This window comes from Zingiber officinale, chromosome 6B (genome assembly GCF_018446385.1).
Source record: "Zingiber officinale cultivar Zhangliang chromosome 6B, Zo_v1.1, whole genome shotgun sequence".
NCBI classification, from domain to species: Eukaryota; Viridiplantae; Streptophyta; class Magnoliopsida; order Zingiberales; family Zingiberaceae; genus Zingiber; species Zingiber officinale.
The window spans coordinates 77,083,385-77,098,017 of record NC_055996.1 but is presented as its reverse complement, the minus strand read 5'-3'; the positions used below and the strand labels follow the sequence as shown (position 1 = coordinate 77,098,017).

Sequence of the window (14,633 nt, the reverse complement as noted above, 5' to 3'; positions counted from 1 at the left end):
TTAAATTAAATTAAACATAGAAGCAAAGAAGAAAACAAAATGAAATTCAAAGAAGGGATCGGAAACTCATTTAAGAAACCAGAGGTACCAGAGGAAATATATCTTGCTACTAGACTACCATTGAATAACCAATGCACAAGATAATTAGAACAAACTCCTACCTTGATCTTCTGAATATCATCTCCTCCAACCTTTTCCAGATAATCCTTTTGCAGAGCACTAGATGAAACCAGTGACACACCTAATTTCATTTCATAAACTGCAACCAGAACTGGTTGAACCAGGTCAGCATAATTAGCATATTTCTCTGACAGACGATTTATGAACTTTGAAGATGTAGCCTGAATAAAGACAAGCAAGTAACAACTATAAGTTCCAGAACAGGGAAAAGCAAGTATAAAGAATTAGTATGAGATGGATGCAGAAATTTGAAATGCCAGGTTAGGCATCTGGCATACCTGCCAATTGCAGAGGACCATTGAAGAGATATTTCCCATATTTTTAAGATCCTCAATCAATGAAGAGCAAAGCTTTCCATAATCAAAACATTCTGATCTGAGATGACTATACTCAGAACATGATGGGCGGAACACAACCTGTGAAAAATAATTTGTTTTAGAATACAAATTATTGAAAGACTTTTAATGCCTAACCAATGCATCTCTTAATCTAAACTGTGAGTTTTGCTTAGTAAAATGCCAGTGATATAGTGAAAATCTTCTCTTTTATCGGATTTAAGTATTCGATGGTGCCATTGAAAATAAATATCATGTTTGTAGGACATTTCCACAAAGAAAAGAGATGTAGCAGAAAAGAATTATTCATGGTAACTCCCTCAGGAACTATGCCAGTGGAAGATTCATTTAATGAAAGTCAAGATGTAGCAAGTTGACCATTCAAGATAAAAAATAATTTTAAAAAAAAAAGGACAGCTATTCTGCTTTAATATTGGACCCTTTATCTTTCCATTATAGCTAGATAAATTTATCTTTATACTTGCAACTTGTAAATTTATTTGCAATTTCAAATGTTTGTTTTTGTTGGCTCATCATTATTGTTCTGCAATTTGATTAAACCAAACATTAAATACACAAAAGCACCCCCATCATAAGATAACCAAAGACCTTTGCTCGTAATTGTTTCTCCTCCTCCTTGAGCTTTTGTGATGTAAGTAGTCTCTGATCTTCATTATATAAGACTAAATCCTTTCCAGATAGAAGCTGACATTCTTGGCGAACCTGAACCAAATAATAAAATCATTGGCATATCATAATTAGACAGTCAAAAGTTTTGATAGAATTAATTGTGTACAAAAGCAATTTCTATTACTATAAATTCATCAAATGATATATTACAGTTTATCATCATTAAAACCAAACTTTAAAATATCATTCTGTGTTAGTGTTTTTAATCCCCGAGCAAATGGTATTCCTTTAATTGTATCACTAGTTTATTTACTTTGTAAAAAGACTACAACACTTAGATAATTCAATTGAATTAAAATCTTATAGTAAGCAATGTGTTGAAAGTTTAATTAAGAATGTTTGTATTCATTTGTAATTCAATGTGTTGAGAAGAATTCATAAGTTTGCTCTTGTACTATTTTTCCACTAGTTTACTTTTGATAACTATGACCAATTAGAATTCTGGAGAAACAAAATACAAAAATAACAAAAATTACTTGAATACATATTGACAAATGTGAAGTGTGCTAAAGAAAATTAACCTTTCTATTTTAGCTTTTTCAGTTTTGATTTGGAAGGCCTCCCCTAATCCACGGCCTCCTTCAGGGATGCCGGGACACTGTGTTATAAGCAAAAGAATGTATTTAAAGTATTTTTTGAAGGCTACTGCAATAAGAGATAAGGTTGGCAAATAGTGTAGGAGAATGAGGAGCCATAAGAGAGGTTTTTTAGTTGCAAGAAATTAGCATGGGAAGAAGAGAGAAATGTGGAGAGAAAAGGAAGAAGACAAGGCATAGAAGTGAGGGAAAGAAGGAATTATTTCAAAGTTTATAGTAGTATTACAGAATCAGTAAAAAATATTATTTGAATTTCAAAAATCCCAATTCTATCTTAACAAAAATTCAAAGAAAATGAAAGCAACTTCATTTTCGTTGGCATAAGTAGAATAATCCCATAGATTAATCAAAGGCATGTGTTGACCTATAAAACCATTGATCCTCAAAAAGAAAATCCACTCATTATTGTATTGGATAGAATACTGTGCCATTCTAGGAACAGTTTTGAGCAAAATTTGGAGTGATCTCTAAAATCATGTTCATCTTTATTTGGAGGAACCCCACACTTCAGTAACATCGATTTTTTCCTCATGGATGAAGGCTAGTGATGCCATTATGGTTAAAGGTGCTCCTTCAGGGGCATTAGGGGCAAGGCTCATCATTCATCAATCTCAAGCAGTGAAGATTCCTGGATTGAGAGGACTTAAAGGGACTAAATAGAAGCTCCCTTGTGGCCCTAGAACATCAGACACTAATTTGCCAGCCCAGTTGCTGCAAATTCTAGACAAAGATACAACAGTCACCAATCTGAAATTGATTTTATACTCGGATGCTCTAAACGCAGACTTTCTTGGGGTGGAAGGGAATCAAATATAAGCACAGACCATGAATCTATGACACTTCTCTCTCTCTTCTCGAGTTAATTTTGGTCCAAAAGAAGGATCAAACTCAATTTGTTTGATCACGAAAGGAGAGGGATGCGTCAGGCCAAAAATTGCACTTGCCTAAAATGTTTAAATAGGAGCAATCCAGATAATTTAAGGTTTCAATGTAAAAACATAACCATTATAACTACCAAGGTTCAAAATCTCCATCCATGGTGTTGATAATGGATTAGAGTTGAAGGAGACGAAGCATAAGAATGAGATATTGTATATGCCAAGCATAGTTTTAAATCTTGTGGCATGCTAGGCGAAACAGCCGAAACATATCTTTCAATAAATTACCAAAACTCGATACCATATCCTTCCTTTGTTTCATCTCATTCCTCCGTCAACCTCCAATCTGACACCGGGACCATGCATCGGAGTGTCGGCACAATACTAGAGTAGTATCTTTTTAGTCAATGACTAAAACTACAGCACGATACAATACATTTCGACCATTTTGCACAGCACAATACGAGATTTCAAACCATGATAACTACACTAATCTAAAAATACAAGATTTCAAAATATGATGAGTGAACTATTTCAGCAGTTACTGGTTGTGTTTAACAAAGCTAAAAACTTAGTTCTCACATCTTTAATTGATTTGAGTAATAACAACAATTGGTGCTGAAGCAAATGAATCAAAAGCATAATGAGGTACTTGGACTAGTTGTATGTCTAATTGCAGCACTGCCATTGGAGCTCACAGGTTGTTGGCTATGAATTGATTTTAAGTCTTGATAAAGTGGTAAGTTCTAGGTGGAGGAGATCATAACACCCTGTGGTTAAGTTCTAGGTGGGGTGCTATGAATTGATATTCTCACGTATATCTGTGGGCTGATGACATGAAACTTAGAAGCTTAAATATTCTTAGACGAATGGACAACTATTAACTTGGATAGTATTTTGGGCCAATGATTAGACCTAGAAAACAAAGCAATCCTCTAAGGCTCTAATTACAAAGAATGTTACTAAAAGTGTACTGTGTCATTTAAAAACTCGATTTAATCAAAAATAATAATTTTAATATGATTTAACACAGAGCACTACAACATAGAGTTCTAAATGCACAGAAATAAATGAATTAACATTAGTAATGATTGTTTCATCCAGAAGACAACTCAGACATTAAATAAATTCCACAGAACCACAGAACTTACATAATAAGTCCACAAAAGTATGGAATGGCAAGAGCATGTCAAATATTGGAAACAGAAACAATACATTTGTCTGATTGAAAAACCTTATGTGCATGTGAAACAATGATCTTATGTGATGACAACCAAAAATGAATTATTACCTTAGTTTCAAGGTCAAATAAAGATATCTTCCGCAGCATATTCGAATGTTTGAATGAAAACTCTAATGCTGGATCAGGACCATCTTGGTTTAGCAGATAAAACCTTAGCATGCCAATATGTAACCATGCACAACCTAGGTTATAAAGATAATCTGCTTGACAATACCACAAGTAAGAAAGATGATGGGGAAGCAAAAAAACATTCAAATCTAATTATTTAGAGAGAAAATCTTTGAAAATAAGAATAACAATAAGGAAATTTAGGAGACAAAAGAACCAAAATTCATTTTTTATTGACAGTTGTTGGCAGATACGGACCACTAGATGGATGCTTCATGTATAATTCTCTTAGAATAGGTTCTACAAGTAGATCCACGACAGAACACAACCCAACATGATTTGAGGAAGAGATTAGTATCTTCAGGTTCAGTATGTCTTCCAGCTGGAGAAACAGAAATAAAAGTCAGAGCTTACAAACAAGTTAGAAATGACAAAACAAATCACTTATAGGAAATCGCATAATGGAGAATGATTCAAGTTCTCAATGTCTAAGACATGGAATATATGTATCATTTGGTTCACAAAAAAAGAGTTTGTTGTTGAAAAAAAAAATCTATTTTGCTTTTTCATTTCTCGTAAAATAGAATAAATATTTAGAATTGTTTTTTTTACACATTTAATTTATTACAGGTGAATGATGTGATAAATATTCATTTTTTTTAATTTTCAATGGTCTTACTTTATTTCTAAATCTGCAAACTGAAAATATAAAATATTCACAAACCAAACAAACATGTAAATAGCTTTCTCTTGTCAACAATTTGTGATGCCAACGTCGTGCAATTATTGTTGATAGGAGCTCTCGGCCAGCAGATCAACTCCGGATGAACTTGCTGTGGCTATGGGGAACTAGAATAGCAATTTAAGCACAAAGGGATTCCCATAGATTCTACACACCCTCTGTGCCTCTCTTGTCTAGAGACTATCCTTGTTTTTTCTTATTGTTTTGACTCACTAATCTGACTGAGTCAATATAATGCTTTTTATGGTTACGTGAAACCAACGATTCCATAAGCTCCATTAGTCTAATATAACATTGAATGGGCAACTTGCTCGCTCAAAAAAAATGAATTCTAAAAATAAGGGTTCTCTTGTCAATATCCATCACCAACCGCGCTGCTGCTCATTGAGCATCAAGAGATGCATTCAACGAAGGACACTTTACCCACAGACCATGCAACAAAAACACAAACTCAAACAACAAATTATCTGATATCACTCAGACTAGGAAGTAAAAAAAAGTACCAAATTTCACCATTTTAATTTCCCTTTTTCTCATTGGCAAACAATTTATTAAAGAAAAAGAGTCGTTCCACAACTAGAATGAAAAGGCATGGTTGTAAAAATAGGTGTATGAATATCAAGGCTCATGAATATTGATTGTATCAGAAAGGTAGGATGACTCTAATAGTTATTTCATATAAGGTCATAGTTATCACTTATCAACATCAGACACTCAATTCATCACATGATATGCTACGGTTCACAAGTAAAACAATTTAGTTATATATATAAACTGGAAAATAGAAAAATATATATATATATATGACTAATTAGAGGTAAATAAAATCTGATAACAAAGAAATTAAAAACAATATATTAGAAATTAAATTGAAATCATTACCAAAGAAAAGAAAAGGGTGAAAATGTTATATCAAAGTCAACCGTGAAATAAAAAAAAAAAGGCAGCCCGGTGTAGAAGCTCCCGCCATGCGGGGTCCCGAGGAAAGATCCATTGTATGCAGTCTTACTCTGCTTTTTGCAAGAGGCTGTTTCCAGGATTCGAACCCGTGACCTTTTGGTCACATGGCAACAACTTTACCGTTGCGTCAAAGGCTCCCCTTCAAAGTCAACCGTGAAATAAGAAAAAGAAAAATCAAGATGGACTCAACACAGGATGATAATAACTGCAAATCCATGACATAGAAGCCATGTCAAAGAAAAAAAAAAGTGTTTGATTACATTGATCTCGATTTATGATTTGGAAAGTGATTTACAGCTTTAAAGTTTGTGATAGTGATATTTAAGAATGAAATTATCTAAAATATTACTCTTTAAAATCATCTTGGCTCTAAGTTTCATATTATCTGAAATACTTAGACCATAAATTACAATACTTAGTAAATAATAATTTCCAAGAAAGTGTAAGCTCAGCAAATTAAGTGAAGGCAATATCACTATAACTCCAAAACAAAAATTACTTACCGTAGAATTTCCAAAAGCTGAGCACAGGAAGGATCTGATCTTGCAAAATACATCTTCAGTAAAATATTTATAATGCACAAATATGATCTGCAGCCATAATGAGAGATTAAAGGACCATCACATATAGAAAGAACAACAATGGCCAAAACAAATACCTGCTTGAAAAGAGAATCAGCAGCTGAGTGAAGAAACCAAACTATTTCTCCTTGTGACAGTGTTGCTTGCCAAAGATTACGAGAAGTAGTGCTAAGTTTCAAACATTGGATGTCATAATCTACTATAGAGAAATTGCTTTGCCTGTAGAAAACAAAGTTTTAAAAGTACGTGTTAAGGCCATGTTTCATGTGTGTGTGTGTGCCTGCATGTAATCAAATAACAAAGTAAAATCTTGGTCAGATCCATTCCAGTCTGATACCATCCTCAAACATATCATACCAAATTTAACAGTGTTTCAGTTGCTAGGATCATGATTATACACTTATTCTGTAAATTTTATCAAAATTAAGTCCTAAAATTTGTTCCTCGAGATATAAAAACAAAACAATAAACAGACTAGGACCAATGCTCTTGAAATTTGAGTCATCACTGGTTATCCCCGTTCAGAAAATTATCAGACCAACCAATAGGAATGCTGTATCAGATGTTTCTGTTATACACAATTTAATTTTGATGTAACAGATAATTATTTCTTGGGCAACTAAGTTTTATAATTGATTAAAACTGTAAAGATAATTTGATGTCCGTGCAGTTTAGATCACTAAGTGAGTGAATAGAAGATAATTTAGCAGTGTTATATATAGCAGGTAGTTGACCTATTCAAAATCGAGATGTTAATGCATGTTAGTACGACAGAAAATCGAATAGTGCTTGTTCTAAAGGAGAAAAGCATTCAACCAAATAGAAAGGAACCAGAATAGCCTCGGGCATTCTTACATGCAATGTAGAAAAGAGACCGAAATTATTTTTATTTTGTCATTTCCTTCTATTACTTTCCAAGTAAAGGAGGGTTAAATATCATAAAATTTTAAAGAATGATATTCTTTGCTGTTGGTATGGGTACTCAACTACACTTCAATCCTTAAAACTAATACTGTTCTGTTAAAACAAACTAATACTTGGTAAGGTTTGATCAATCTACAATCACCGGACAAACTGTAAAAGGCTACTATTCTATTTTGTTAAATCCTTGATCAGAATATTATCCTTCTACAGTTGTGTCAGGCAAAGCAAAACCGGAAATCATTACCTATCATTTTACTGACTCAGGTAAATGAATTTGCTCAGCAAAATGCATAAAGAAAGGAAAATACCATATGATTGCTAAATTATAAAAGAAAAAATAGCAATTTATTAAAAAAATAATAGATAATCTTACAAGATCTTGTCTATTATGGCAGTTCTTGATGGAAGCACGAGGCATATTTCCTCGAAATCTAGTTTCATCATCTGCTTGCAAGTATAACAAGCCATTAAACGGAATCGGAGAAATAAAATAACAAAGCAAACCATGAAACTTATATTAGTACCAGGTTTGTTTTTGAGCATAGACCCCAAAGGAAACTATGAAATTTGAACCACATGTCAATAACCGTCATGGAGAGTTCTGCATTAACTGCCAAAAAAATACCATAATCAGACAACATGAAATGGAAACATCAGGGTTGCATCTAGGACAATTTAATCAAAGTATTAGGAACGTTAGGAAACCTGAATCAAAAGTTTTCCATGCATCAAGAATCCATAAAATTGTTTGATGTGATGTGAAATCCATTGGAGGCCTAGATGAGAAATTTAAGGCGTATTCGACTGAATGTACTAGAGAATCTGACAAGTTGAGTAAACCCTTGGTTGCAGGCAGAAGAAAATTTCAAATAATTAGTGGAGAAAATAAATATGCATTTAGTAAAATCAGTGATTAATTCATTAAGGAAAGAAATATGAGCTTCAATGACAAACAGCATCTTATTTGAAAATTTAGCATCCTGATTTAGATTGTGACAAAAATTAAAAAATTGCATTGCGCAACTAATTCCCCATGGTATCTGATGCTTAAAAATGAGTTCTAGAACAATTTTAATCAAAACAAACATATAGGTAAAAATAGACAGCCTCTTTAACCTTTAAAAAGATTGAATGGTGTATGAACTTTGAAACTTATGAATAAAGTAATTTAATTGAATCTAGACATATTTGAAGCCATGTCCTTCCAATAACAAATTTAGCTAAAGAATACATGACAAAGTGCCTCAATGAAAAAAAACAAAGCTACCAAATATCAACGTTCTACATGTAATTTAAACAATGAGTAAAGAATAATTGTGAGCCACAATTTTCTATTCTTCCAAAGGGAAACATAGCCATCTGATATACCAAAATTGCAACAAGATAAAGGAATCACAGACTAATAGCTAATAAAGCCAGACATTTATTAACTAGGTAGACTCACGTTGTAGATTCAGATATTTAAGAGAACTGGACTAGCATAACTGAATTTTTATTCCTAGAATCTATAAGCCATCTTTGAACACACCAAAACCATCTTCATAGATTATCCAGCTACACTAAATTCTTTACCTATATGGCACTTCTTTTTTATCTCTCCTGGCAACCCTAGACAGTCATCTCCCTACTCTGATCCATAAGGTAACTATTTATTTATCCCTGAAGAAACTTCCATAGCATCTTATGCATGTAGATTCAATAACAAGGAAGGTCCATCAGAAATCCAGAGAGTATTTTTTTTCATTGGATATGGTAAAGACGAATTGGCAATAGATTTTAGGATGATTAAAATAAAAATCATCAGAAGCAGAAAAGCGACATAGTATTCAATGAAAAGGTCAAATATAAAGATGTTAACGAATCTCAAAGTGTAGAAAAGTAAGCAAATCCAGGTCGACAGATTGAGTTGATAAAAAAAAGGGCAGCCCAGTGCACGAAGCTCCCGCCATGCGGAGTCCCGGGGAAGAATCCATTGTACGCAGCCTTACCTTGCAAAAAAGAGACTGTTTACAGGATTCGAACCTGTGACCTTTTGGTCACATGGCAACAATTTTACCGTTGCGACAGATTGAGTTGATGAGATCTCAAAAAAGAATGTATAGGAAAGAGCTCAGGAAGACTCAAACTGGGATAGAATCAGACAACTGACGAGAACTTAGTGAGAATCCAGGGCCCCTCAAAGGTACTCTGTATCACAGTATTATTCGCTATCAACTGAAGCAGGTGAACCGGAGAGCTATTCTGAAGCATTGTAGGGTCTACAAAGCAAGGCTTAAATATGAGGACTGATCTATGTGCAAAACAGGTAATGCAGAGCAAATGAGTGAACAAATTTGGAAGGAACATGATGGCAATAATGATACAAAGCAAGGCTGGTTGTCCAACAGAAAGAGGTATAAGTTTCAAGAAATATCTCCCGTTGTTAAACTAACACCCGTCAGATTGTTGTTGAGCATGGAGGTTAAATAGGATTTTCACTCCTTCTAGTTAGATGTCAAAAGTGCATCACTTCACAGAGATTTAAAAATACATCGAGGGGTTGTCAATTTACAAGGAAGATCTAGTCATAAAATAAAGATCTATATAGTTTGAAACAAGCCCCGCATCCTAGTTCAAAAGCTTAGATGACTTCATGGATAAAAAGGTTTTACTAGATGCAATCATCATTGTTATGTTAAAATACTCAAATATTATTATATTATAGTACCTAGTGTAATAGATAAAATTTTCATTACAAGAGGAAGCGTCCAATAAATCCATAGGTTAAAATTGCAATTGTCAAAGGAGTTCACAATGAAGAACTTGGTTATGAAAAGGAAATTAAGGATTACCAGCAGGAACAACATTGTCACAAGAATCATACATTGAAAAGGCAATGATAAGGTTTAACACGCTTGAATAAAAATCAGTCTCAACTCCTTTGAAAAGTCACTATAGGTTTTCAAAAAAGCAACCACCCAAAACAGATAAAGACTTAGAACATATCTAGATAGGAAGATTTCTTTTCATGATTCATCATCAATTCAGTCTAATGTTCACAAAGAGATGGAACACTAAATGAAAGATGGAAGAGAAGAGGAGATACGCCAACCCTAAAAACAATAGTAGTAAAACAGGAGGGATGCAAGAGTCAGAGCAACCAAGTTGTATCTATATCATGTACATATAACTTCATGTTCAATTGTGTCAATCTAAGTCCAACTTTCAATGCTTAACCAAATATATTTATATATGCGGAAATCAATTCAATATGGATATTGGAAAATTATTAGAAGATGCTACAACTAATGTTGTCATTCAATGCACCGCACTCATTTTGGTATTAGGAAAAATATTTCCATGAGCCGAGATTCTTTTTATTTTTTCCAGTACACGTTGCACTAATTTTAAGTTTATCCATTTTATAACTATTATAGATTTATATTTGAGATATACAAGCTAAATAAAAAAGGGTTATAAGATTAAAACTTATTTAGTTAATCACAGAACCCTGTAAAGCATGTCGAAAGAATTCAAGTGTTGATACAGCGGTACTGAAACTGTACAGTTTTGGCTGAAGATAAAAGCTCTAATATAGAACAATACTTTAAACCTTGTCATGATTCATTTGTGATACTTTTGGCATTTAAATACATCACGAAAGAAGCAATCATTCGCATATAAACAAAATATAGTGTGAAACTATGAAAATCAAAGCTTGACTATTGTAGAACAATTTAAATACATAAAGGCTTCTGATGCTGATGGCATAATTCACTACAGAGGGATGATTCTGCTTTAACATTCCAGTTGCAGATTGAGATGAAATTTGAGAACATAGATACAAAATGAAGTATTGTAACCAACCTCATGAAGTTCAGAAGTATCCGCCAGCATGCATTTTGAGAATTTGGAGAGCAACTCTAAATCAAATAAAAAGCTTGTTACATCACACAAAGAAACAGTTAACAACCACTCTTCAAAATCTGATTGCTGACATAAATCCTCTAAGCAAAATGTACAACAAGAAGCAGTAGAGCATTTGAGAGCTGCAATGGTTGTTGTAGAACTAAAGGTCAATTCAAGATTTCTCTTTTTATGTTCAAATAGTATTTTGTATTAATTTATATAAATATGATTATTTAATTTGGATATTGGAGAACTATAAAGGTTACCTAAGTAAAATATTACAAGAACCAATGCTTCCATCTGATTCACGTCACTCCTTTTAGTATTAGAAAGGTTGTTCTGTGATGTATCAATTTTAATTCGAGTTATTGATAGATCAATTTTCTTTTAAAAAATTATATTTAATTATTTTTTCTAACAATATTAAGTTGTTTAATAATGGAGAATTTATATAAAATCAATATACAACTTATTTTAAAATTATACACAATAAATATATTTATCTAATAATTACTATATATATATATATATATACCGAAACCATATCGATATGACACAATACAATACCAAAACCGTATCGTTCCGATCTGGGACCGAAATATCATGGGTCGAGATTTTAAACCTTGCTTCTACCACCACTCTTTTATTTTTGTATATTTACTAATACCCTATTTCATTCATTTTTAATACATCTTATTTGAATAAAATCTCGTCTATCTCTCTTTCTCACTTTAACTATTCTATAAATATCTCTTTCCCCTGCTCTTTTGTATTCAATTTTCGATATAATCGTTCAAAAATTTTATTCTTTGCTTCATTCACTGTTTTCTCAATCCCTTTCTCAGCTATTGTATATTTTTTTGAGTTTTCCTCATTCTTACAAATATATAATCCACAATTGACACAAATGTCATTCATAAATTCAAAACTATTGCCTATCAAAGAATAGAAATCTTCAGACATTGGAGGCCAAGAAGCAAATATAAAATATAAAAAGCAGACGTACCCAAACTTAATCCATCAAGTAAAACGAGAAAGCTTCCATGGAGAAAAGCACATATAGATCCAAGGTCTCGCTCCGTAACATTGACAAAAGAAACCCATGATAATAAGTCTCTTAATGTAAGAGATCTACCAATTTGAAGCATGTTAAACCACTGGCCATAAAAAAAATATTAGACAAAAATCAATTAACAGGGCATCAAACAATTATGCAAAGTAGCTTCGTAAGATTTATATCAAAGAACAAAACAAGTTGGAATTAGAGTGCAATAAATTACATCATCAACTATTCAAAGTATTTACCAAGACTAATTTAGATGGTTTTTATTCCTTTAATACCCTTTCGCTTAGTATTTTTATTTATCAAATTAAGAATATAACACCTATATAGTTCAGTTAATTTATCAGGATGGATTCAGATGGATTTTATTCATTGACTATATCAGTGTGTGATAAACCGAATTGGTATAAATTCTACTGTTTATGTAACAGTAAACTATATAATTAAATAATAAATTCAATTAAAATCTTAAAAAACAAACTAGAAAAAATAACTCACATAACTATATCAGCACAATCAACACAGAACAGATAACATATTAATCAATATTGAGTTTCAATTTTAAAAGCATGAAACAATTTTAACTATGCTGCTCGGTGTGGTACAAAATTTCAAACCCAAATGTCGGCACAACACAACACTATCAGCATGATAGACACGAGAGAAAACATGTTAATCAATATTGAGTTTCAATTATTTAACAGCATGAAATGATTTAACTATGCCACTAAGTGTGATACAAGATTTCAAACCATGCACAATGCAGTAGAGTATTGGAAAAAAAAAACTGAGCTTCTAATATAGCATTTTTAACTTGCACATGAACTGAGTTCCCATATGCCATAACTAAAACAAGCATATAAAGCTAAGCACCACTAGTCTGTAAAACTATCATCTGTAGCTGTTCAATGATGTAAAGAATAAAAAATATATAATTAAATCAGTGCACTAACTAACAATTGGCATAAATGCTTAGTACCTCCCAAAAGTTGAGCATATGATTGGCAAAGGGTGATAGATCTGGATTAATGAATCTGTTCCATAATTAATATAACAAACGTCACTACCATTGTTGTTCAAAATTAACCTCAAGATTACCGGATAGTTCATCAGAACCAGAGTAAAAATTACCTCTCCTGAGCAATACTTCTAAACTCATTCATGTCACTGACAGGAGGAACCCATATCTCTGTAAAGCGATTACGTAGTGCTGGTGATAATTCTTTCTTCCCATAATCACCACCTGGATTCATTGTTGCAAGAAGAAAGAAATTTGGATGTGCAGTTATCTGCTCAAGAATAGCACCGCCCTTCTCGGCTAATGACTGCCAAGTAAATTTAGCTACATAAGCTATCGTTTAAACTGGTTATATTATGATATTGCAAACAATTCAAAAAAAAACACTTCATGTAACCCAAACCAAGATGATAAACAATAGGTGCATTAATCACCTCAAGCAAGTCAATTAGTATGAGATTTCAATATGTTGATCCCAAACATGCATAACTGTTATAGACCAAAAAATAGTTCTAATCAGAAAATACCTACCAATTTCCTTTCAGGTTCTAAAACACTATTCAAGCGCTCAAGAACACTATCGTCTGCTAAGGAAATCTCATCAACCAGAAAAAGATCACCATTCTTCATTGCTTGCACAAGGGGACCATCCTGCCAAAGGAATATGGTCTGCCATTTCTGATGGAGATGTATAAGATCACTATTCAATTGCTGAAACACTTTGAGATCTTGTTGACTAATAACTGTGTGCAAAGGTATATTTTGCTTATAGGTATTCACAAGTTCATTTAGGATAGTGATAGTCGATGAAGCTTTTGTAATGTCAGTGGAAAGTTCCTGCATGAACTCGACATTCACAATAGACAATTGGCATTCAAGGAAAAATATATAACTAAGATATGAAATAAGAGGCAATAAAAGAATTTCAAAATGCATACTTCTCTGGAGAAGAAATTAAAGAATCTCGATGCATTGATCTGCTCAATTAGCTGTATGAATAGGTTGGACATTTTCGAACGATCTCGTACAGGATAGAATCCCTGAACACAGAAACAAGATCAGAGAAATATGCCAAGCAACAAGTATCTATCACTATATAATTGGTTGAAGAAAAAACATGAGCATGCAGATAAATGTACAAAAAGAAGGGTGGGGTTCAAATGTAGAGAGAGCACAAACAGACCCCAATGAAGTCAGAAGTTTCTGTATATTGATGGCAATTCAAGATATGCAACTTCTCCTTCAAATAAACACTCAACAATTGGCATACTGTTGTTTTCCCACCACCAGTTTCACCAATCAGGAGAACAGGCTCACGCAATCTATAACAGCGTTCAACAAGAAAAAATAACCTCTTCATACTATTGGTCCATGTGATACTGCAACAAAGAAACCACAGATAAGAAGAGAAACTACAAAACTAATTG

The 14,633-nt window shown here is 32.9% G+C and overlaps 1 protein-coding gene across 1 annotated transcript in view; it reads right to left on the bottom strand.

Annotated features, from left to right (window-relative positions):
- Nucleotides 1-14,633, bottom strand: part of LOC121991135 (midasin-like) — a 45,955-nt gene that overhangs the window by 15,511 nt on the left and 15,811 nt on the right. Inside the window, exons 19-35 of the mRNA XM_042545155.1 lie at nucleotides 14,390-14,585; nucleotides 14,145-14,246; nucleotides 13,738-14,043; nucleotides 13,320-13,513; nucleotides 13,168-13,222; nucleotides 12,087-12,282; nucleotides 11,084-11,325; nucleotides 7,943-8,078; nucleotides 7,762-7,847; nucleotides 7,611-7,681; nucleotides 6,391-6,532; nucleotides 6,236-6,322; nucleotides 4,289-4,412; nucleotides 3,971-4,122; nucleotides 1,125-1,238; nucleotides 459-596; nucleotides 162-341 (exon numbers count right to left, since the gene is read on the bottom strand). Coding sequence (XP_042401089.1) covers nucleotides 162-341; nucleotides 459-596; nucleotides 1,125-1,238; nucleotides 3,971-4,122; nucleotides 4,289-4,412; nucleotides 6,236-6,322; nucleotides 6,391-6,532; nucleotides 7,611-7,681; nucleotides 7,762-7,847; nucleotides 7,943-8,078; nucleotides 11,084-11,325; nucleotides 12,087-12,282; nucleotides 13,168-13,222; nucleotides 13,320-13,513; nucleotides 13,738-14,043; nucleotides 14,145-14,246; nucleotides 14,390-14,585 — 2,521 coding nt within the window. The remainder of the gene's footprint in view (nucleotides 1-161; nucleotides 342-458; nucleotides 597-1,124; nucleotides 1,239-3,970; nucleotides 4,123-4,288; nucleotides 4,413-6,235; nucleotides 6,323-6,390; nucleotides 6,533-7,610; nucleotides 7,682-7,761; nucleotides 7,848-7,942; nucleotides 8,079-11,083; nucleotides 11,326-12,086; nucleotides 12,283-13,167; nucleotides 13,223-13,319; nucleotides 13,514-13,737; nucleotides 14,044-14,144; nucleotides 14,247-14,389; nucleotides 14,586-14,633) is intronic.